This window comes from Trachemys scripta, chromosome 2, assembly GCF_013100865.1.
Source record: "Trachemys scripta elegans isolate TJP31775 chromosome 2, CAS_Tse_1.0, whole genome shotgun sequence".
NCBI classification, from domain to species: domain Eukaryota; kingdom Metazoa; phylum Chordata; order Testudines; family Emydidae; genus Trachemys; species Trachemys scripta.
Genome location: NC_048299.1, coordinates 110941353 through 110967213, shown reverse-complemented (window position 1 = coordinate 110967213; position 25861 = coordinate 110941353). Strand labels below are relative to the sequence as shown.

At 42.9% G+C, this 25861-nt stretch overlaps 1 protein-coding gene across 6 annotated transcripts in view; it reads right to left on the bottom strand.

Moving 5' to 3' along the window:
• Window positions 1–25861, bottom strand: part of INVS (inversin) — a 200335-nt gene that overhangs the window by 157163 nt on the left and 17311 nt on the right. For 4 of the 6 annotated variants that reach the window (XM_034761409.1, XM_034761411.1, XM_034761414.1 and 1 more), the window contains exon 3: window positions 11948–12114. The exons of 1 other annotated variant lie outside the window; for it this stretch is intronic. In XM_034761409.1, coding sequence (XP_034617300.1) covers window positions 11948–12114 — 167 coding nt within the window. Of the gene's footprint in view, window positions 1–11947; window positions 12115–25468; window positions 25522–25861 lie in introns of those variants that run through there. One more of the 6 variants, XM_034761412.1, reaches the window with a different exon arrangement.

Below are 25861 nucleotides of genomic sequence, written 5' to 3'. Positions count from 1 at the left end.
TGCCTTCACTAGCAGGACCAAGTACTGATTTTGCCCCAGATCCCTAAGTGGCCCCCTCAAGGATTGAACTCACAACCCTGGGTTTAGCAGGCCAATGCTCAAACCACTGAGCTATCCCTCCCCCCCGATTCAGTGCTCAGTCTAGAAGATACCATCAGAGATGCTTAGTTTTGCAGTTCTCAAACTGTGGATTTGTTGCCCCAGAGGTAACATGCTTGTTAAAACATTTTTGCTGTTTAAATAAATAAATAAATAGTATATAGAGGTGAGAAGAAACAGACCTCAATTCTATTGTCCCTCTGCAAATTTGTGTATGCAGAGTCAATCCCTTAGCTCTCTCTAAAAGTGCAAAGTTTCAAAAAGTTCAATGAATAGAAGATTTTGGGGGGCAGAATAAATCTAGACAAGGAGAAGAAGTCTGGAGATAAATGTGAGAAGTGAGGGACATATGTTTGTTTTGTTAAAATATTATATGTTTGCAGTTGAAGAAAAAAATCCAGAATACTTAACATTGTTGTTTTAATTAAATAAAACAATTTAAATGTCTGTCTGGTGATGTTCTCCTCCTAATACAGCAGGGCAAGAAAATCTTCCGAATATTAATGATTAACCTGTTGAACTGGAGATAGTTCACCTCCCAATGACTTCATAAGTAGCTGCTTCAATTACCTTTGATAAATGAAATAACCAATCATTCTTTTTCGGATACAACTGTAAAACTAATCTGAAAAGTTTTCAAAATAAATCACTGTTTAAAAATGTATAGTGTGTACCTTCTAAAAACGAAACCTACATCTATCTGTGAGTTGTGAAGAATATGTATTAAGGTTTTAACAATCAACAAGAATGCACTTTTATGTAGAAAACCATGATTAAATTGAGTCTTCCTGACTACTGATTTAAATCAAATCCACCCTGCGCTGGAGTGAGAAGGAGATAGAGCCGGAGGAAGCAGCAGATCTCTGAGAGTGCACAGAGGAACTACAGGATTGTACAAGACCCATGACAGGCACTCGCTCCCCCCTACTGCCCTCCCTCCCATTCCTTGATCCTGCTCCAGGCACTATAATTCCTGTTCCACTTACAAGTAGTCCATCAAGCCATCCCACTTTTCTGACCAGTAATCCACTCTCCCTTGACGAAGGATCATTTGTAATATAGAAGAGAACTGAGAGTCAGAAAACCTCCCTGGGTTCTATCCTCAACTCAGCTCTTGGTTCAGTGTGAGCCCTTGGACTGGTCACAATCCCATGTGCCCCTCGTTTCTACATCTGCTGTATGGAGATAATACTGCACTGTAACTAATCCCAGCCTTGTAAAGCACTTTGAAATCTTCAGATGAAAAGTGTAAAATTATTATTATAACCTGAGTGGTCATTTTAGGACTCATGTCTTAGTGCCCAGGGCTCTAGCACAATCACTATCCCCATTCCATCATGCACACTGCAAGCAATGCACAGTTGAATTGAGAGTTGGGAAGACACCAGGTCTAATTCTGCTCCTGCTGATGTCAATGGTAAAGCTTCAAATTGATTTTTAAAGAAGCAAGAGTTAGGCCCGTTCTAACCAAGCATGTTTGGAAATCCTGTTAGATGCGCTTCCCTCAACAAGGGGGCATAATCTTCCTACCTATTCCTCAAAATGTTTCCCCCGATTCATGAGTCTTACCTCAGTTCTATCCCAGGTGGGCTTTCTAAGCAATCCAACAATCAGGAATGAAGAAACTCTTTCTACTTCTTCAGGACTAACAACCAGTCTTAGTTTTGCTTCTTTTCTAATTTGTCCATCTTCATGGATAGGTTTCTTATTTTAATAAAATCACACCAGTTACAGTATCTTCCAATTCTTATGCATATTTCTCCAAATTTGCTACCCTATTTTCAAATTTTTACACAGAGCCAACAACAGTCTCTTACCTCTTCAGTTTTAGTGAGAGAATCCTGTATTGCAGTGGTCCCCAACGCTGTGCCCGCGGGTGCCATGGCGCCCACTGGGGCATTTATGTGCGCCCACCTACTGACAAGGGAGTGCTTCCGCCAGACAACCTGCCACCGAGGAGCGCAGCTGCCGGACAACTAGCCGCCGAAATGCCGCTGCTTCTCAGCAGCATTTCCACGGCAACACTTCTCGATGACGCCGCTTCTCGGTGGCATTTCGGCGGCTGGTCATCCAGCACCCGCCACACTCTTCTGGGAACATGAATATGCTATTGCAACAGAAAGGTTGGGGACCACTGCTGTATTGTATCCAGTTGTTGATGCAATAAATCTATGCCATGGATCATTGCAGTTTTCAGCTCCTGAAAACAGGCTCTGGGAATGTAGAACTGCTGGAGCCAAGACAGAAACTGCAGTAGTGCTGACATCCTTAGCTGGGCAGCCAGGCTTTGAAAAAGCTCTCTTTTGCAAAACGTAACATTCTCCCAAGGCATCTGTGGGGCATTTATAAGATTCCAGGCAGTGTTCTGAATCTCACATCTCTCCCACCCCCAGATCATCAGGTTTAAGATGATACCTTAAAGTTACAATCTCTCAATGCAATATTTTAATGTAATGTGAACACCTGACTCTAATTAAGGCCCTTTTGATACTATAAAAAGGCTCACTCCAGTCAGGCTGAGGAGAGGAAGTGCAGCTGAAGGGCTGGTTAATGAAGACACCCTCAAGCCATTGGTAAGGGAGCCCTAAGGTAAGGGTCAAGAAGAGAGAAGCGGGAGAGCTGTGGGGAAGTGGCCCAGGGAAATGTAGCAACTCTGGCAGTGAAAGATAGGCTGCCAACAGCTGCTACCATTAGGGTCCCTGGGCCGGAACCTGGGGTAGAGAGTGGGCCCGGGTTCCCCCCAACCTGCCACTACAGAAACACCTCCTGGACAGGGAAGACAGGCCTGTCAGGACAGGAGGCTAAACTGTTCTGAAATAAGCCCCTAGGGACAACAGAGACTGTGGGAGTTCTCTCACCAACCTCCTTGCTGGCTTATGATAAAAAGGGCTCAGTAGACTGTAACCCTGGCCCTAGAGAGAGAATGGCTACGTGGAGTGTTGCAGTGAGCCGCTGAGGCTAGCATAAACCGCCTAGAAGCGTGGGACCCACGTGGACAAGGTCAGAGCTCTGCCACAATATATTATATATACATATACACACACACACCCCTCTACCCCGATATAATGCGACCCGATAAAACACGAATTCGGATATAACGTGGTAAAGCAGCGCTCAGGGCGGGGCTGCGCACTCCGGTGGATCAAAGCAAGTTTGATATAACAGTTTCATCTATAACGCGGTAAGATTTTTTTGGCTCCCGAGGACAGCATTATACTGGGGTAGAGGTGTGTATATATATCTCAATTTGAAACTGGTCAACTGCAGCAAAATGACCAAACTTCATTTTGATAAAGCTATTTTGCTCCTAACCCCCACTACAAAATGTTATCTCTGACCAGATTTTCCTGAAAAATTTTTCTTCTAGTTTTTGTTCCCTGTTCCTGTGTGCAAGATCACAACAAAAACCAGAGGAGCATGTGCATGTACAGCAGGGGCTAGTGAGAGAGGAAGGAGAAGCTGTTTCTGCACAAGAGCTAAGAGTCCCATGTTACGCCCAAACTTTGGGAGGGGTTGAAGACAAAAGTCAGCTCCCACTGTGCTCCTGCCCTTGGAAAGCACTGCGTCAGGGTATACCTGCTACCTCCTCTAGCTACTGCAGTGGGTTGTTAGGCCACTTCTGCTCTCTACAATCAAGGGTTCCAATGGTCCTGCAAGATAGAGTTGGAGAGTAGCAGCCCTATTTCGGAGAGGAAGCGAGAGAGAGACATCTTTCTTCCCCGGCCTCAGAGGACCCTGCACCCAGAAGCATACAAAATACGTTTTCTCCAACTTCCTTCAGTTTTAGTAATCTTAAGTGTTACTTGTAACACTAGAAGGGGAAAAATTAATAAAAGAGAATTTCAAAATGATATCTCTTTAAAATAACTATAAGAGACAGCTTGATATAGGAATAAACATATCTTTGGAAATGACTGGGCAGATTTAGATTTACACAACTAGTAAACAAAGTAGTAGCATGCCTTCCTGTGCTTTAATTCACTCAGGCCAGGTCTACACTACCCCCCTAATTCGAACTAAGGTACGCAACTTCAGCTACGTGAATAACGTAGCTGAAGTTCGAAGTACCTTAGTTCGAATTAGTTCGAACTTACCTTGGTCCACACGCGGCAGGCAGGCTCCCCCGTCGACTCCGCGGTACTCCTCTCGGCGAGCTGGAGTACCGCAGTCGACGGCGAGCACTTCCGGGTTCGACTTATCGCGTCCAGACTAGACGCGATAAGTCGAACCCAGAAGTTCGATTTCCAGCCGTCGAACTAGCGGGTAAGTGTAGCCAAGGCCTCAGAGATTAAAAGCCTTTTTAAAACTCTTTAGTTAATCAGCACTCATTGCTTTATACTCCTGTATCCCATCAATCTGACATTTCCCACTGAATTAGCTAAGCTCAGTGTTACATTGTTTTACATGCTTTTAATACAAATAATGTAGAAAACTGAAAGCTACAAAAAGTGCCAGGCATGGAGAAACTGACTATTAAAGAGTATTTAATTCTTATAAAATGTTTTTAGTTAGTTTATCTTCAATTTAATTAGATTTAGATGCTAATTTTTGTTTCAAAATTAAGCATCTCATAAAACATGATCATTTGACACTAAGCCTTTGAAAATTGAGCACAAAGCAGGTGGTAAGGTTTTCACATTTCCTAACCGAGAAATGGCATTATCAATTTGACATGTATTGTACATGTATTCATATATAGAACAACATTTGCAAATACAGTACCTTATAAAGGATATGTAAATATATACCTGAGCATTTTAAATAAAGTGGGTTTTCTTAGTCTGCTTATATGAAACACACTGATTCTTTACCTTTAAAAATGATTTGGAGAGTTACTTGATTTCAAACATTTATGGTCTTGTTTTTATTAAATACTTCATATGGAAAATTGAGAAACCCTGGAAAAAAAAATCTCACTTTCAATATTAAAAGCAAATGAAGTATTAGATTTGCTGTGAAGTATTAGATTTGCTGTAAAAGTGCAAATACTGCAGCTGTATAAAGTCTTCCTCTTAAAGCCAAGGACAAATATGCTCACCATTAGAATTCTAAGGTAAGCGACAAAAATTAGTAAATCTAGCTATTATCTTTCTCTCCCTCTCTGCCCCTACCACCAGAAACAGAGAGAACTGGAAGTTTAAGGGAATGAATGCTGTGGCATTAGGTTCTTAATTCTAAAAGAAATATTTGTGGTTTTGCTATGCTCTATTGGCAGAATCAGAGAATAGGATTGTTCTCTTTTTTGGGAGTATACTGTAGTAGGAGAGAGATTTTAATTGCAAATTAATTGGCCAAAGGCAAGAATTCAGCTGGGAAACCTGGTTCTTCCCACAGTGCCAATGTATTTTGGCAGATCTAAAATACAGTACAAGAATGACAGATATTTGGAGGAATCTTCACCCTCTCAATATGATTATACCTTTTACTCCCATCAGATTCCACATATTTCCTGACTGATTTTATAAGAGTGAGATGAATGCAGAAGAACCTTTGAAAGAAAATAAAATCTTTCTACTGTCTACTACTGACATCTAAATTGAACCTGTGTATTCCCAGCATATAATGTGGCAATTGAGCTTCTATTGAATAAACCAGAACTCATAACATTCTGGGAAGATGAGACACATATGGAAGTTTTAGTATATAAATTATATAGGGGCACACTGAATTTTCTATGTTCGGAGGCTTATTTGTGGCAGGCAAATAATTGTACACAGTTGGGCTACAAAGAAGTCACACACAGTATGTTTTAAAACATAAATTGCTATATCACATGCCTGAATATGAGACATTTGGAGAGTTACAGTCACGTGTCCCTTTCCTGAAAAATAAGAATTACATGTTTTGACCTCACAGTTGATAATAATTAAGCTATGAGTCCAGATGGACCTACAAATTTAGGACCAAGTCAGTCACCCTTCTGCACACTAAGTAGCATCTTATTCCACTGACATTAACAGAACTACTTGTGGAGAAAGATACTATACTTAAAGTCAGCGAGGATATCAGAACTGGACCCTTAATGACAGCAGTAGTAGCAGAGGTACTGCAGCTAAGTTTGAGAAGGGCATGCGATTGCAACCCACAACTTCAGTTGCTCATAACTCTCTCCCTCAGCATTTTCCTTACATGCTGTAATTTCACATGCTAAGTCTCAGTCCACAGATGATTTAAAATATTTAAGTTTGGGCAGGTTCATTTTTGAATCATATATTTGGAGAAATAAATACCATATTTTCCCCTCTGTAAGAAAATCTTGCAACTCTTTTTGCATGCTCTGATGTAGGTACCCCACAGTCAGATGGGGATAGAAAAGTTAAATGCTTTCACTGCATCAAGGAAGAACAGTTGCCATTCTTTGCAGAGTTCCTTGGCGGACAGGAGGGCCTGAGTGTTTATAGAGAACAGTTATTGCTGTTCTTTTAGTGGGGAAAACTGAGCTTTTCCCACACTAACTGAAAAGCATTCAGGTTGGTAAGTGAAGAAGCTAAGGATTGCGACTGTGAGCTGGTGGGGTGTACAGGCACCTAAGATAACTAGTTGATTGCCCTACTTTCTAAGTATGAATCAGGAGGCCTCCCCTGTTGCACCCTCCTCCTTGTGGGATACCGGGAGGAAACACTTCCCCATTTACCGCCGGGCTTAGGTCTCCATCCCCATGCGAATCTAATTTAAAGCCATCCTCATAAGAACTGGTTGGTGCCATTTGATTTCTCAAAACGTTCTTGACAGGTCTTACTAAATCCTCAGAAGAACTCTCAAAATAAAAAGTGACACAGAGTCCTTAATGAATTAAGAGGGTGCTTTCCTAATTCCGTGTTAAGAACATAAGAATGGCCATACTGGGTCAGACCACAGGTCCATCTAGCCCAATGTCCTGTCTTCCGACAGTGGCCAATGCCAGGTGCCCCAGAGGGAATGAACAGAATAAGTAATCATCAAGTGATCCATCCCCTAACATCCATTCCCAGCTTCTGGCAAACAGAGGCTAGAGACACTATCCCTGCCCATCCTGGCTAATAGCCATTGATGGACCTATCCTCAATGAACTTATCTAGTTCTTTTTTGACCCTGTTATAGTCTTAGCCTTCACAACATCCTCTGGCAAAGAGTTTCACAGACTGTGCGCGCTATATGAAACAATACTTCCTTTTGTTTGTTTTAAACCTGCTGCCTATTAATTTCATTTGGGGATCCCTAGTTCTTGTGTTACCAGAAAGAGTAAATAAAACTTCCTTATGTACTTTCTCCACACCAGTCATGATTTTATAGACCTCTATCAAATCCCACCTTAGTCATCTCTTTTCCAAGCTGAAAAGTCCCAGGCTTATTAATCTCTCCTCATACGGAAGCTATTCCATACCCCTAATCATTTTTGTTGCCCTTTTCTGAGCCTTTTCTAATCCAATATATCTTTTTTGAGATGGGGCGACCACATCTGCACGCAGTATTTAAGATGTGGTCGTACCATGGATTTATATAGAGGCAATATGATATTTTCTGTGTTATTATCTTTCCCTTTCTTAATGATTCCCAACATTGTTTGCTTTTTTGACTGCTGCTGCACACTGAGTGGATGTTTTCAGAGAACTATCCAAAATGATTCCAAGATCTCTTTTTTGAGTGATAACAGATAATTTAGACCCCATCTAAATTATTATTTATGGTTTTCCAATGTGCATTATTTTGCATTTATCAACATTGAATTTCATCTGCCATTTTGTTGCCCAGACATTCAGTTTTGAGAGATCCTTTTGTAGCTCTTTGCTGTCTGCCTGGAACAACTATCTTGAATAGTTTTATATCATCTACAAATTTTGCCACCTCACTGTTTATCCCTTTTTCCAGATCATTTATGAATATGTTGAATAGGACTGGTCCCAGTACAGACCCTTAGAGGACACCACTATTTACCGCTCTCCATTCTGAAGACTGACCCTTTCTTTCCCATCTTTTATCCAGTTACCAATCCATGAGAGGACCTTTCCTTTTATCCCATGACAGCTTACTTTGCATGTTGCTAATTCACACAATTTTATTGTAAATCTCACTTTTTTTTTGGTGACTTTCTTAAAGCCCCAGCTCTTCTGGTCAGAGGATTATGAGAGAAACTCACCTTTTGTTTTGAAGGGGGAAAAAAAGTTCTCGCTTTTTTGCTCAAACATGAAGGTTAGAAACTATGAACTCTAAAAGATCAAAAGCCAGAAGGCAAATATAAAGAACTCAAAATATATTTTTAAAATCTCATGATTTAAGCCTCTCTCAATAGTTTTGAACCCCCTTGGGGTTCAAAAATAATAAAATCACACACGAGGTCCTGTTAATTTGAAAGATTTTATTTTGAAACAAAGTTATAAATGCCACACTGAGCATGCACAGGACCTCATTTTCATTAAGATTTAGAATGAACTGCCCAAATATCAATCAGGAAGCATGTGCAAGAAAGAGCAGTGAGGCAAAAAGGCCAGCTTGGTTTCCACCTCCATGGGCAAAACTAAGGAAAGACAGAAGTGAAAGGTCCCTTTACATATGTTAACTCTGCCATATATGTTGTATTTTGGATTAGAGTTTGCTGTTAAATGAATTTACTATTTAATGCAAAGAAAAAAAACTCCAGTTTTAATGCAAGAGTCAAAACTTTCAGGAACTAAAGTTGCTCTGAATGTTAACTTTGCATATGTTGCATATTTTGTTATATGCCTGAGTGACAGAGAAACAGTTTAAGGTTTACATTCAACAAAGGAAGGAGGAATGGAAAATATTACATACATGCAATCTTCACCTCATATAATGAAATTTGTAACAAACAACTCAAGAAACTAATAAGTAGTATTAATAAAGGTAGCTGAAAACTTTGTGTGAAGCAGAAAAGAATTCTATATGAGATTAAATCTCAATTAAATGAAAAATGTTCTTGTTTACAAAATTCTTAAAATATAAATGATCTGAAATACTTAATAAAATTAAGTTTTTAATGTACGAAAAGTTTGCTTGTAGCTAAAACATTAATTTGTCTGCCAGTTACATACACACAATAAAAAAGAATGGACTACAGTGGTAATTCAGTGTAACATCTTATAGCAGTATACATATCTATGCAAAGAACAGAGTCTCTCATACATAACTGTATGTGTTCAGAAGGTATGCTTTGGGAGCAAGGGGTCAATTAGTCTCCTAGAAAAGAGTAGTACTATATTTAAAACCAATTGTGGGTAGAACTCTAGTCACCTTGCAGAGGTGATCACTTACTAAAGGTAATCCAACATAGTAAAATATTTCAGGATGTCTTTATATGGTCACTTAGGGCATTTAGACACGCAAGTTTACCTTTCAGAACAACATTTATCAAGCAACAATTTTTACTGTATGTTGTTTGTAGCTGAAGGAACTTTGGGGTGCAATTAACACTACTTTTAAAAGAAACAAATAGAGAATTACAGAAGACCATCTTACACAGTTTACATGCTTTTCAGCATTTCCCAGTGAAACTTGCAAGCAATTTGACTTGGCAAATTTCCTAATACTGCTTTGGGATCCATTAACAGACCCTTATGTCCATTGAGAGTCCCACTGACTTCAATGGTCATTTAACTGGGTACCGGGGTCCACTCTAGCAGATCCTGAAGCAGGAATATGGCCTTAACCAGTTGCACATGCATATCTGTTAAATCAAAACATTTCTCTTTTTAAACCAAGCATAGACACTAGTCCTCAGTAAGGATTCTGACCATGAAATATTTCACAATTCAAACTTCATCCTATTTCATTATAGCTCTGTCTAAAACAAATATATACACATATATACACAAATTAAATATTTTCGAAAATTATGAACAGATGAAAACAAAGTAGTATAAATTACATGGTTTAACACACAATTGAGTGAACATGGCTGAACTGACCTTAAACTTTTGAACAATTAAATTCTCAACCATAACTATGAATTAAAAAGTTTAAAAAAAAAAAATCATTAATTCCAATATACAATTGCCATGATCTGTCCTCATTGCAACTCCTTTAAAACAGTGCTGTCCTTCCCTGACTGGCTCTGAAGCTCCTCTCCACCAGCTGTGCCTCTTCATACCCTTTGCCATGCAGTCACTTCCCTGCAGAATAACCTACAATTCCTCTCCAAGCCTAGTTGGTGCAGAAGAACTTGCTACCTATGTTCTGGCTGACCAGCTGATCTCACCTTCCTCTTACCCACCTGCTTGGTTCCCCATTACTTTGGATACTCCTCCCAATCCTAAATACTCTTCATACATATTGTTCCCCTCATAACTAAATTATATTTATTGTTGCCACCTGTGATGGATAAATCATAAATAAATAGTAGGGCTGTCAAGTGATTTAAAAAATTAATCGCACTGTTAAAGAATAATAGATATAATAGAATAATCATTTATTTAAATATTTTTGGATGTTTTCAAATATATTGATTTTAATTACAACCCAGAATACAATATGTACAGTGCTCACTTTATATTATTATTTTTTATTACAAATATTTGCACAGTAAAAAACAAAATAGTATTTTTCAATTTAACTAATACAAATAATGTAGTGCAATCTCTATCATGAAAGTTGAACTTACAATGTAGAATTATGTACAAAAATATAACTTCACTCAAAAATAAAAGAATGCAAAACATTAGAGCCTACAAGTCTGCTGGAATGGTGGCTGAAGCACAAAGGGGCATACGAATGTTTAGCATATCTGGCATATAAATACCTTGCAATGCCAGCTACAAAAGTGCTATGCAAACGCCTGCTCTCACTTTCAGAGGACACTGTAAATAATAATAAAAAAAATAATTTATCTCCCGTAAATGTAAACAAAATTGTTGTTTTAGCGATTGGCTGAACAAGAAGTAGGACTGAGTGGATTTGTAGGTTCTAAAGTTTTACATTGTTTTGTGTTTTTGAGTGCGGTTACGTAACAAAAAAAATAATAATCTACATTTGTAAGTTGCATTTTCACAATAAAGAGATTGCACTTCAGTACTTGTATGAAGTGAATTGAAAAATACTATTTCTTTATTTTAACAGTGCAAATATTTGTAATAAAATATAAAGCGAGCACTGTACACTTTGTATTTTGTATTGTAATTGAAATCAATATATTTGAAATGTAGAAAAACATCAAAAAATATTTAATAAATTTCAATTGGTATTCTATTGTTTAACAGTGCGATGAAAAGTGCAATTAATCACGATTATTTTTTTTTAATCAGGATTACTTTTTTTTAAGTTAATCGCGTGAGTTAACTGCAATTAATCGACAGCCCTAATAAATAGGAAACAAACTGATATAACTGAAGAAGGGACAACATATGTAATTAACTTCCTAATACAGTACCTACATTTCCCTTCACATACTTCATCTTTTAAGAAATTCTCAGAGTTGCTGCTGGAACTGATAGATAGTTAATGCACAGTCCTGTAGCCATTCAAGTAAATGACAATACTCCAACATGTATCACTGAATGTACGAGCAAGCTTACACAGTCAGAACTTCGTTGAACTGTCTATTCTGAAATGGACAAGAATTGCTTTCCCTAGAAGGGAAGAGTTATTAGAGCAAAGGCCACTAGATTAGTGGCAAATGAATTCAACTATGTTTAAATCACAAAAAATAGAGAGAATAAAGAGATTAACTGTTGCACAAGCCAAATTCCTAGAAACATTTTCCAAAATACTAACATTTATAGCATGATGGCCTAGAGAACAGTAGAGTCCTTTGAAAATACTGGGTATCATTTACTTAGTTATTTAAGAGTTTCTCAAACTTAATGCCAGTGGCAACATTAGCTGAGCATTAGGTATTAGAGCATTTTTATTTAATTACCTTTTGTGCAGCAAGGTGGAGAGCAGTTCTCTGGCTATGATCAGCTTTATTAATACCTACTCCTGCCTTCAGCAAGGCCTCAGCACAATCTAGCCTGTCAGCCAACACACAGTACATGAGAGGAGTTCTCCCAAACTGGTCTTCTTTATCTTTCAACTCAAGGTTTCCTATAATTATACAAAAGATGATTACTAAAGTTTGCATCACTAAAGCTTAATTAAAGGTAAAATGTTACTATGCACTTGAGAGAGCATGGAATCTGTACAGACAAAACAATCTTTAGTCACAAGTTGCTGCCTCAACAGTAAGTGTTTTAATAGTTAAAAGAAGTACTCACAATTATGAAGGCTACTGTAAAAACAGATCAGTCCCTACTTTTTTTACCCCATCCCATAATAAGGAACAGAAGGAGAAACTTCATGAAACTTGATTTTAACATCAATATATCATCTATTTCACTGCTCCTCATTTTAGCATAAACAATCAGCTAACATGCTTATCCATCTCTTTTGGATGCAAATATTGGCACAGGGTGAGCGAGTCAGCTGGTTGCTGCCAAGAGTTGTTGGGATTGGAAACTTGAAGTTCAAGCCCTTCTAAAAAATTCAGATCACTTCCTTTCCCACCCACAATAGGGAGGGAATGAAGATGCATCCCCACAATGCCAAAAGCCTTAACTGCTTCCTGGGTGTCAAAAACAGAAACCAACCCCCACCTTCCTGGGTATCAAATGCCCCAAGTATCCTCTACTAAGCTGTCTAAATTGAGCTCCCACCTGACAACTTCTACAATGTTGTTTTGTATCATCAGTATAAAAATCTGCAACACGTTAGAAATAGAACATTTGGGAGCAGGATAAATAAATCATATTTAATATAAAAATAAACACCTAAGGAATACTATACGATTATATCATGCAGTTTCCTAACTCCCTCTGTGTCCAGAGCCACAACCCACTGAAAGTTAATATGGCCATGCAGGGGATTCCTTCCTCCCCCTTAATCGTTTGTGCAGCTGCCTGGCAGAAGAACACAACTAGCTCATAATACATGTTTCAGTTTGCAGCATCCTGGGACTACCAATCCCAAACATTCAAAAAAACATGAATTAGCCCCCCCCCCTCAATATAACGGAATTAGTTTTAAAACCATGATATATTTCTATAAAAGAATCAACGTTTGGTTAGTGTTATTTGTCCTCTGGTTACTGAGACTTTAAGATTCACATTTTCAAGTTCTCTCTGCAATCAGGAGGGCTAGAAAGTTATTTTTTGTAAATGAAAGCTAAGATGCTAATATAATCACGACTCCAGAAGCTGGGGCTTTAAGGAAAGAATTAAACTTCATGAGACTCTATACCAGGGGTGGCCAAACCTCGGCTCAGGAGCTGCATGTGGCTCTTTTACAGTTAAAGTGCAGCTCACAGAGCCTGCTACATCCCCCTCCCTCCCCAATTCTCCGCCTAACAGACTGGAGTGGGGAGCTAGGGGCTTCTGCCCTGCAGCTGGGTGGTGGGGCTAGAGGCTTCTGCCAGAGACGACTGGTGCCTGCTGAGAGTGGGGGGTGCACAATTTAAAGGTTCGGCTCCCCCATCAACAGTTTGAGTTTTGTCATCCCTCCCCCCATTCCCCCCAGGCAAGCTCCCCCTTACCCTCAGCAGCCATTCCCGGCAGCCCCCAGGTGTTAGCTCCACACAGAGAGGCAGCAGCAGCAAACCGCTGGGAGCTGCATGGAGGGGCTGCTGCTTTAGCTCCACAGAAAGAAGCAGCAGCAAAAGCAGCAGCTCCCCTACAACTCCCCGCTGTTTGCCGCCGCATCTCTCCACAGCTGGGTGCAGTTCCCAGCTTGCCGGCTCCAGCAGGGAAGGGGCTCTGTGGCACCATGTGACTGAGACTAGGGCCAGCAAACCCTAACAAAAATGGGGGGGAATCATGTGACCCCACATGCTCCCCCATGCACTGACTCTGACTTCTGCCTAGCAGGGACCTGCTGGGGCTCGAAGGTTCAGCAGAAGCAGGGCTGAAACCCTGAGCTCTCGAACTTCTGAAGATTTTTGTATACGGCTCTGAGGGTCAGTAAGTTTGGCCACCCCTAGTGTAGACAAAATTGCAAAAAGCTGCCACAATGCTTCCAGTCTTCATATTTTACAATTTTTCTTGTCAATGCTGTTAGACTGACTTAACTACTGGGTACACTGGCAAGGTCCAACGAGAAGGCCCTGACATGCTTCTGGATAGAGGTACATAGAGTCTCAATGGCATTTTGAAACTTTCTTTGGGAAAGAGCAGACATATTGTAGTGTACCTGTAAACCCATACATACACTTTCCACCCCCAGAGATTCTTGTACAAGTCATAGACCAACCTCCCTAGGTCTCCTCTTAACTTAACAAGAACAGGGATTTTTTCTCTGATCACGTCTTCAAGTTAGAAATATGTACATGGCTGCCTTAGGGACAACTTCTCCCAGCCAGTCTCACTCTTCCAAATTTAGGAGGGAAAGTAGCTGGCTGGAACCACAAATCACTAGCTCGATCCCTCACCTCTGAGAGGAGGGGAATTCCAGACCACTCTGCTTATGGAAATCTAACCTTGGACTCTAAAACCAGGGTCAACAGCATGGGCTTCTTTGAGTCCCATCCAGTTTGCTCTAGACCAAGGGTCGGCAACCTTTCAGAAGTGGTGTGCCAAGTCCTCATTTATTCACTGTAATTTAAGGTTTCGCATGCCAGTAATACATTTTACATTTACAGGGGCCGACAGATGGAACCCCAGACTAGCAGCAGGCTGAGCAGGGCTGGAGGCCAGGACCCCAGACCGGCAGCAGGCTGAGCCGCTCAGCCCACTGCCAGCTCGGGCTTCTGTCCATCCAGGCAGGCCGGGCTGAGCGGGGCCGGCGGACAGAACCCCAGGCCAGCAGCAGAGTGCCACTGAAAATCAGCTCACGTGCTGCCTTTGGCACATGTGCCATAGGTTGTTGACCCCTGCTCTAGACCCCTTTCTCCCCTCTCACCTGTCCCCTAGGTATTTTTTAAAGGCAGACCTGGAATGGAGTGCTAGAAAGATTCCCCTCATAAATCTTAAACAGCCTATTCACTGGGTACATATTATGATGGGGTATACCAGACCCTCTGAGGCCTGAAACCTCCCCGTCCCATAAAACGGCAGTGGAGAGGGTCCTCCAAGCTGCCTAGAGTGGCAGTGTGGGATACAGCCAATCAGAGCCCAGGAGGTCAGTATAAGAAGAGCTACAGGGCCAGAGTAAGGCCAGTTCCTTGCTGGAGCTTGAAGAGCACGGATAGTCTGTGGGTGGCTGAGGGAGCTGCAGGAAGCCAGAGAGAGTAAGAAGGAGCCTGAGCTGGTTGCTGGGCCTCCATTAGGACAAGGCCCTGAGGTAAGGCTGAAGATGGCACGGGGCTGTGGGGAAGTGGCCCAGGGAATTAGAGCAGCAGCATGACTTAGATAAAAGGACACAGTGGCATAGGCGCTGACTCCGTGGGTGCTCTGGGGCTGGAGCACCCATGGGGAAAAAAAAGTGGGTGCTCTCCTCCTCCTCGCCCAAGCATGGCACATCCCCGCTCCTCTGCCTACCTCCCAGCGCTTCCCGACCGCTGCTGGTGGGCCGGGGGGGGGAGGGCACGGGGAGGGCACGGGGAGGAGCGGGAACGCTCAGGGGAGGAGGCAGAGAAGAGGTGGGGCCGGGAGGAGTTGGAATAGGAGCAGGGAGGGGGCGGAGACTTGGGGGAAGGGGTTGAAATGGGGGCAAGGAAGGGGTAGGAAGAGACAGGGCAGGACCACATGGAAGGGGTAAAGTGGGGGTGGGGTCGATATCCAACACCCATGGAAAAACGGGTTAGTCGGCGCCTATGCACAGTGGACAGTTGCTATCTACAGGGTTGCTGGGCTGGGACCCGGAGTAGTGGGTGGGGCCAGATCTCGCCCTTCTCCCTCATTAGCCACTGGGGGAAGTGGACTGGACACTGAAGCACCCCAGAGGGGGAACTGAACTATAGTTCCCCAGATGGAGAGCTGCAGCCAGAAAGGCCCTAAGAGTCTAAAGACATTGTCTCCAGGGAGGGAGCCCTGGGGACAACTTGAGTGAAATGTTACAGAGAGCACTGAGAGAGACTGCTGTTGGACTTGTACCCTGGAAGGGGTTTTGCTTTGCTCAGAGACAAACTGTGTGTGACTTGGCCAGAGGGCTGAGTCACCAAAGGCCCACCACAGACAGAGAGAGTGTGCAGGGGCCTGCACTCAGCCAAGTGGGTGCTCATGAGAGGCGAGTGTGCCCCGTTACACGTATATAAAAATTAAACTTCTTTTTGAATACCCCTCTTCTTACCCTTCAGGGCAACCAAGCACAATGTCTGCCTTTGAACAGGCATGATTCAGTACCATACCAAAAAGATTATTTCTTGCTCCATTTAGTCCACTGCCTCACCCTTGTGCTCTGCTTTATCAAATCATACGTTCTCAGCAGGTGATATGAACTAGGGTTATTAACAGACTCAGACTCAGAGTAATGGTAAGTAACTACAGTACTTAGTTAACTCCCGGTATTTACCTTGTTTGTGATAGATAAGAGACCACAAAATGCAATGCCATCTGCTGTGGAATTACCTCCTGCAGTTCTCTGTCATCTCTATTCTTGGACACTCTGTCAGAGTTTCCAGTAAGTCTAAGAGCCTCCTGATTAGAGCTGAGGAATTAATTGACTTTTCAGTTCACTGGCAGTTTAAAAAAAAAAAAAAGTGTGTGTGTGAGTATTGGGGGGAGGGGGGAATTCAGTTCAACCTGAACCAGAAAGACAGGTTACTTACATTGTACAATAATTGGAATTCTTCAAGATCTTGTCTCTCTATGGGTGCTCCCCATCAGGCTGTGTGCAAACCCATACAGTCTTGATTAGAAATCCTTGTGAGTAGCAGCCACATCTGTGCCCCACACAGCCTCGTACTCCAGTACAAGGTTGCAGAGAGAGTGATGGACCCACTGCAGCTCCAGTTCCTTCTCAACAATGAAGACCAGCGACAAGGACTCCAAAGGAGAGGGGAAGTGGAGCAACCATAGAGGCAAAACAGCTACTCTAGCAACTATACAAGCTAAGTAACCTCTCCTTCTTCTTTGAGTTATTGTCCCAATGGGTGCTCCCTAGAAGATTCCTAAACAGTGCCCTAAATTACAGAGGAGGATGTTGAGAATATAGATTCAGTAGAGCATAGAATAGCTTCACCAAAGGCCACATTAGCCCTAATCCATACATGATAGCGTAGTGCTGGGAAAATGTGTGCAAAGAGCTGGAAATGAAGTCCTGGCAATGGGTGCCCCAACCCAGAAGGTAGGCATCTGCGGTGGTAATCCTTGTGGGAGAAGCATGTGAAAAGGGAACTCCCGCACAGTACTTTCAATGATCTTTCCACCAGTTTAGCAGAGAACCCTCCAATCTATTGCCACCAGTTTGAGCAGTTTGTGCTTGCTAGGGGTGTAGAAAGAACTGAGCCAACCTTGCATGTAGTGTTACTGATGTACAGGCTCCCACATGGTCCAGGAACAAAAGGTCAACTCTTGCTGCTGTTTGAGGACTCTGTTGTAGTGTGAAAATAAGGCTGGACACTATAGCAAACCCGTACACTGACAGGTACGCTCTGGCAGACATGGAGTCCAGTATGGCTCGGATGAAGTCTATTAGTTGTAGAGGAGTGAGAGCAGACTTTTCTCACATTGAGTCAGAGGCCCAGAGAGTGGAAGAGGAATAAGTTCCTTATTGGCTGCCAAATGCTCCTCAAGAAAGAAGCAATCCTTGAGGAGCCAGTCATCAAGATGGGGGAAGAAAATTATTCCCATCTGACAAAGATTGGCTGCAATGGCTGATAGGAACTTTGTGAAGACACTTGGGGCAGTTGAAAGGCCAAAGGGCAGGACATGGTACTGATAATGGTCCTTGCCAATGATGAATCATAGGAAGCACCCGGGGGAAGTTACATGAAAGTACCCATCCTGGAGGCAGAGGGCAAAGAACCACTTGCCCAGATCCAAATATGGATCAGTACCATAGTTACCATCCTAAACTGCTCAGTGAGGATAAAGGTGTTTAAAGCGTTGAGATCAAAAATCCTTTTCTTCTTGGGAACCCGGAAGTACCTGGAGTAGAACCCTCTCCTGATGGAAATCCATTGGAATGGGTTTGATCACCCCAGAAGTAGAAGAGATTGTATCATCTCTCATAAGAGACCCTCGTGAGAAGATTCCCTGAAAAAAGGATGGGGACGGTATGGGAAGGAGGGATGGAGCTGAACTGGACAGCCCAATGAAACTCTCTTGGATTCATCTTTCTGAGATGATGAGCTCCCAGAAAGTATGAAATGAGAGAGGCGGTCCTCATAAAGGAGTGGGATAGTACAGCAAAGGATCCAGAAAAGGGGATAATTCACAATGCTCAACCGATGAGTAAAAACAGTTGCTTAGAGGAAGTTGCCACTGAGATCTCACTGTAGAGGATGGCCCCTGATTAGGAAATCTGGACTTCTTTCTGGAGGTTTGGCAGTGGACTAGGAGAGGCAATTGAGCTATCTGCGGCTCATAGCATTTAATCTTTGTCACAGGTGTATAGACGCCAAAGGATCACAAAGTTGCCCTGGAATCTTTGAATGAGTGGAGGGCTCCATCTATGGCATCAACGAAAAGCTTAGGCCCTTCAAATGGAAGGTCCTCCAGAGTATTCTGTACTTCCATGGGGAGGACAGAGGATTGAAACCATGATACTTGACGCATGACTGCAGCAGTTGCCAGAGAGTACAAAGCCATGTCCACTGCATCGAGTGACGCCTGAAGGGAAATCTTAGCAATCACCTGGCCTTCTGTGATCAGGGCTCGAAACTGCTTCCTCTGGTTTTGAAGCAAATGATCAATAAAATGAGAAAATTTGGAGCAATTTGTGGAGTTATATTTTGCTGTCAAGTCCTGATAGCTGACAACTCTGAATTTCACAGCACTAAAGAATAGCTTTTATGGCTGGGAAGGTCCAGGTGCTTAAGCTCCTGGTTGGAGGGGGTTGATCTAGACTGATACTGTTTCTTTTATTGACAGCATTGATGATCAAAGAGTTAAAGGGTAGGGTGGGAGAAAGGTACTCTGAACCCTTGGCCAGTACATACTAATTTTTATGACCCCATTTACAAATAGGTAGAATGGTCACTGGTGTTTGCAATACTGTGCAGGCTTGCAATAAGAAGTCACTGATGAGTAACAATCTTGCCCTGAGAAGAGGACTAGAAGATGAACTTCAGCACTCCTTTCTGGACTTGTATTTCCTCCCAAGGGACGTACAAGGCTTCTGCAATCCTTTTTATGAGGTCCTGAAAGGTTTTCATCTGAGTAGAAGTGGGGGGGGGGGCATAACTGCTTCATCTGGTGAGAAGGAAGATTTATTGGATGATGGTGTCTCCTCTATGCCTCACTCTTGTGGAGGCTCACCTTGAGGAAGAGGATCCCAAGATTCGGTGGCTGTTGGTTTTGACAGGTCCACCTACATGATAGTATTCTTTAGAACTGTTAGTCGTAGGGTACCAATGATTCCAAAAAGCCCACTGTGTTGGGGCATAAGGGAAAGGGGTAGGACGTAGCACTCCGAGCTGATGAGTCAGTCATCAATTGAGGATCACATCCTTGAGATGTACCCTACGGAGAGAGGCTGGAACAGGAAGGTGGCGAAATCCTTGACAGACATCAGAGTCCAAGGAAGAGTCCTCTCCGGTGTCTATCGGGAGGCGTTACAGGTATCAGTATCAAAGGCCAAGGAAGGGGTTGTAACTGCATTGGTATTGGAGGTAGAGTCTTCGTGATATAGTATGGTAATACTGGAAGACGGGCCAGATCCAGAGGAACTGTCAGTACTGGTAAGAAAACCCTTTCAGTATCCCTTGGCAGAGAGGATTTGTGTTCTTCCAGGATACAAAGATCTTCACAGAAGAGGAATCTGGGCTGTTCCAGTGAGTTTGGGTACTATTCCTTGGGAGTAACCATGTCAAGAAGTACTGGGGACTGTACTGATGGACGATATGTGCACTTCTTGCCATGACTTGATGAGGACTGTACTGAGGATGTCATATTTGATGGAATCATTGCTTGTTGAGGAGTCCTTGAGTTTAGAAGGCTCCACTTCCAGAACCACTGCAGGTGCTGCTTGCTCTCAGTATTGGAAGTCTTTTTGGGTAGTCTCGGTACCAGAGGAGGTACCCATACTGTACAGGGACATAAAGTCTCCTTGTTCCCTGCCTTTAAAGGTGATTTTTTTTTTTCCCCTTCTCTTGTGCACTCTCTCTGGGGAACGGGTCTATCTCCATCTCTCCTGTCTGGGAGACCCAAGAAGACCCAAGTTTCAAATCCCTGCCACATTGACTATTTATATATAGTTGAACAGCTCAACAGGAGAGACTGAGCTACACCCACTCCAGAATATCCCATAGCCCAGTGATCTAATCTCTGCTCCATATGAGACAACGGAAGGAACTGAATGGGGTCTCCCACATCCCAGGTGAATGCCCTAACACCTAAGGACAACTGGAGGGCTGAACCCTCAGGAAAACATTTTGTCTAAAGCTATGTCTACATTAGCACTTTTGTTGCTAAAACTTTTGTTGGCCAGGGATGTGAAAAAAACAAAACAAACAAACCCTGACAGACATAAGTTTCAACGAGGAAGCACCAGTTTGGACAGCACTGTGTTGGTGGGAGACGCTCTCCTGCCAATATAGCTACCACCACTCATTGGGGATGGATTTTAATTATGCCGACGGAAGAGTTCCCTCCCATCAGCATAGAATGGCTACACAGGAGACTTACAGCAGCGCAGCTGCAAAGTCTATAGTGTAGACATAGCCTAAGTTTTTCAGCAGGGAAGGGGCTTGGAGAATGGAAAATCCCTAAAGGCAGAACAAAGAAACCAAGGTGCTGATGACAACCTTTAAAACTACAAAGGCTTGGTGGATAGAGAGACAGAATATTTTGGTGAGGCGAGAGGGGCATACTTTCATAGTGGGGGGAAGTACCAACTCATTTTGTAAATGGCACCTAAGTTAAAGGAAAAAATTGTCACAATGTGGCAAATTTGTGTCAACATCGCAAATAGTTTCAGGTTGACCAAAACTATACTCTTTCAGCAAATAAACTATTCATCCAAAACACTTTTTCCAGCTCTACTCCTGATCAAACTACTTCTGGCATTAGTCAAGCTAGCCAGTCATCAGTTCAGGAAGCTGAAATTAGAAAGGGAAGGTCTCTTCAACTCAGAAGCTAAGTTTAATATAAACTTAAATTTTTTTTTTTGTAATGTTGAGTCTGTCTGTAATCTTCCCTAGGCATCTAACTATAATCTTGCTGCATCAGCCTAGTATGATGCTGATGACTACACTCAATGAATGCTCCCAAAAAGCTCACCCTTGGCTTTGTCTCATCCATCCCAGAAATAAGAGGGCTGATGCACAAAACAATTCTGATTTTGGCTGGACTGGACTGACCACAATCATTGTCTTTTGTGTGGTATGTCAGCCAACAGCATGAAGTACAGATGCACAATAATTAATTACAATAGAGCCTTGCTAATTTACACTAATGACAGAGAACTGTTGCAGTTTACTGAATTTTGTAAATTAGACTAAGCAGGCAATACAAAAGCAAAAATAATGCACCACAAAAAGTACTTTGATCCTCTAATTTTAGAAGTGTCGTTTAGTTTTAAAAATAGGAGATATTTTAATACCTAATAATTTCATTTTGCAAAAAAATCCTGTAGAATATTTAAGTCAAAATATCACCACCTCACTGCAACACTTTGCTATTAAGGGGTACCTTTTTAGCCCCTGCCTATACCTGTGTATATACACAAGTCTTCATGTGTACAAACACAGGCCCCAAAGGGCTGGGTGAGAATACTGCCCTGAATCATTCTTGCAAAGTGCAGAGAGACTGATGTTTTATGTGCATTTTATTTATTTAGATATAAATTATAAGACACCAAACACCAACAAAAGAGTTCTAGGTGCCTTGCCTTGACACTTGATTTTATAGCATACTCCATCTAACAGCATGAAAAGAGGTTATTAGCGAGGTTTTATTATAAATTATTTTTAAATGTTAGGGTTAGTGCTACTGAAAGGGTTTTTTTTGTTTTTTGTTTTGTTTTAATTAAGCCCTAGTTATACATGTAGCTGCTCTTTGATAAAGAAAATAAACTAGAATCTAACATAGTTACCATCGACATTAGTTACATACACTACACAGTTTTAAAAAAGTAATGAACTCTAATTGTTTTAGGTGATACAGTTACAATTTTAGGGAAGCCAGCAGATCATATATATGTTCTTTAATGTGTAACAGTAAAGTAAATTAGAATGCCATCTTATTTTCTTTATGGTTTCTAGGCTTACAATGTTTGTTCATTGCTGCTCAAGGTGATAAGTTGTAGTGTTCAGTAGCAGTATTAGAAAGCAATAAGTAGAAATGGGTATTGTCACTTGTTCACCTAATTATTTTATATGGTCATTAATCTGGGACTTCATTCAGGATGTAATAGTTATGCTAATGATAAACAATGGAAACCAAAACTGATTGTGCACTTCTTCCTTGGCTCTTAAAAGCTTTTAAGTTCTCACTTCGCAGTTTTACACAAATTTCATCACAAACAGGGTATAGTTTGTAAAACAATGTTCTTCTCTCCTGAAGAGAGACAATGGAGCTGGAAGCCAGGAGGCAGAGCTGGAGCAATAGAACCTTGATGACCAGGATGAAAGCAGGCAGCTTGAAAAGTAGAAGAGGGTCAAGTTACAGCCATGGGACTGAAGATGGCAGAAATAAGGGGGTATATGATGGACCCCATCACCCTGCCTGGCACCTGAGTCATCATGGACAATAAAGGTTGTTCTGAGATTCTGACTGTGGGAACATGGGAAATTATTTTTCTTGATATTTTGTTTTCTGTAATGATGCAACAAGGGTTAAACCCCAAGGGCCCAGGTATAAGCCTGCCATGGACAGACTCAGTGGTCGAGATAGCGAGCTCACTGTCTACCCTCGCCAGGGAATCTGAGTCAGTGTTAAATGTGTCTGTGGCACAGTTAAAAGGTGCTGTGGCCCAGAATCTGGTGGGAATAGTGAGTCACTCGTATAGTTAAGAAATGCTTTGGACCAGAACTCCACTGGGGGCAGGGAAGGCTGTTGGGTGCAGTGACACACTGGTACAGCTAGGAAATGCTGTTTGCTGGTTTGTTCAGCAGCTGGTTTGTTCAGAGCTGCATAAATTAATATGTTAAAACACAATAGTTCCTATGGCAACTTCCACTTTGCTACCTTGGATGTTTACTTTACAACGGTCTCTTTCTTTACACTGGTACTTAAATATCTAGACTATGTGTTGTACAGGATACAGAGGAGATGGTACCATGCTCCATAGATTTTACAGTTTGGATTATGATCACAACACTGGACAACATGAAATAGTAATCAATTAATCATACAGTACAAAAGAGCTACAATCTTTTCTTTAGATGCATGTACTATACCATAAAGCTGCGAGTCTGTCACAGAAGTCATGGATTCCGTGACTTTCCGTGACCTCCATGACTTTTGGAGCCACTGGTGCTGGCTTAGGGACTGCCCAAGCTGGGCCAGCAACAGCAGTTTGGGTGTGTAGGAGGGGGGCGTTTACCTCAGGGTGGAGGGCTCCCCAGCTCCCACGGCCCTTCAGCTCCTAGCAGCAAAGGAGCTGAGGGGGGAAGCTTCACGCCGCAGGCTGCTCGCACCCGCAGGCCCCGGGCCCGCAGCTCCCATTGGCTGCCCTTCCCGGCCAACGGGAACTACGGCAGCCGGCGCTTGCGGTGGGAGCAGCATGCCGAGCCCCATGACCCCTCCACCGCCTAGAAGCTGCAGGGACGCAGAGCCGGGTAGGGAGCCCTGCCAACAAGGCCTCCGCCCCCAGCACCAGCAGGGATCCTGGCCACACACTGCGGCCTGACCTCCCACCCCCAGGAATAGCAGGGGCTCAGGCCGCACTGCCCAGTACCCCTGAAAGCGGGGTCTCCTGGGCCACTTCCGCCAGCACTCGTGGTGCCCCTGGACTGCTCCTCCCCCCCCCAGTACCCACCCAAGTTTCAGTCACAGGTATTTTTAGTAAAAGTCACGAACAGGTCTCAGGCCATGAATTTAGGTTTACTGCCCATGTCCTGTCCGTGACTTTTACTAAAAATACCCATGACTAAAACGTAGCCTTAACTATACATTATTTAGTTATACTTAAGACTACCTTTTAGTCATGGGTATTTTTAGTAAAAGTCATGGATAGGTCATGGGCAGTAAACAAAAATTCACAGCCCATGACCTATCCATGACTTGTATTATATCCCTGACTAAATCTTGGGAGTGCTGTGGGTGCTTGTGGGGGCACCGCGGGTGATGACCAGGGGGGACGCCGCAGGTGGTGGGGGGGCGGGTGGTCCGGGATCACTGCAAGTGCTCGGGTGGGGGTGGCGGTTGGCAGGCTCCCTACGCAGCTTCTCAGAAGTAGCGACATGTCCCTTCCTAAGCTGCTAGGCTCTGTGTGCTGTCAGCTTCGCAGCTCCCATTGGTCGGGAACCATGGCCAATGGGAGCTGTGGGGGCGGCACCTACAGGCAGAGGTAGCGCGCAGAGCTAGGAGCTGAGGGAGGGACATGTTGCCACTTGCAGGGAGCCCCCCCACCCCCCCAAGGTAAGCGCCGCCCAGAGCCCTCACCCCTTCCTGCATCCCAGCCCTGAGCCCTCCACCCAAACTCCTCCTGCTGCTGCTGGGGGGGTGGGTAGTGGGCCGAGACTGCCCAGCAGTGGCCTGTGCAACTAGCCCATGGGCTGCCTAAGCTGCTCGGACAGACCCAGAGCCAGCCTCACTGGCCGCTGCAGAAGTCACAAGGGGCACGGAAAGTCCATGACAAACTCACAGCCTTAGTTCTAGTGGCATGTATATTTCCCCACAATCAGATAGGCAGGAAAGGGCTTAAATAGCCGTTGATCTGAGGGATTGCTGTTTCTGCAGAAAAATTGCTCACCCTGATTCCTGGAACCAGACTTCTTCACATGCACTCATTAGAACAGGGAGACCAAACAGAAACATGCAGAGGGCTAAAAAGGTTCCATAATAGAAAGAGGAAGTTTTCTTTTACCCAACCTGCCATACTGCTGTTGTGAGAAGTTGTGCAAAACTGGCTGGTTAGTGGAATGTTGTCAAAAGATCTTGCAAAAAGAACAGTACTTGTGGCACCTTAGAGACTAACAAATTTATTAGAGCATAAGCTTTAGTGGGCTACAGCCCACTTCTTCGGATGCATAGAACGGAACATATATTGAGGAGATATATATACACGCATACAGAGAGCATGAACGGGTGGGAGTTGTCTTACCAACTCTGAGAGGCCAATTAAGTAAGAGGAAAAAAATTTTGAAGTGATAATCAAGCTAGCCCAATACAGACAGTTTGATAAGAAGTGTGAGAATACTTACAAGGGGAGATAGAGTCAATGTTTGTAATGGCTCAGCCATTCCCAGTCCTTATGCAAACTAGATAAAATCAACTCAGGATTGAATATCAATTCCAACTCAGCAGTCTCTCCTTGGAGTCTGTTTTTGAAGTTTTTCTGTTGTAAGATAGCCACCCGCAGGTCTGTCATTGAATGGCCAGACAGGTTAAAGTGTTCTCCCACTGGTTTTTGAGTATTATGATTCCTGATGTCAGATTCGTGTCCATTAATTCTTTTGCGTAGAGACTGTCCGGTTTGGCCAATGTACATGGCAGAGGGGCATTGTTGGCACATGATGGCATATATCACATTGGTAGATGTGCAGGTGAACGAGCCCCTGATGGTATGGCTGATGTGATTAGGTCCTATGATGATG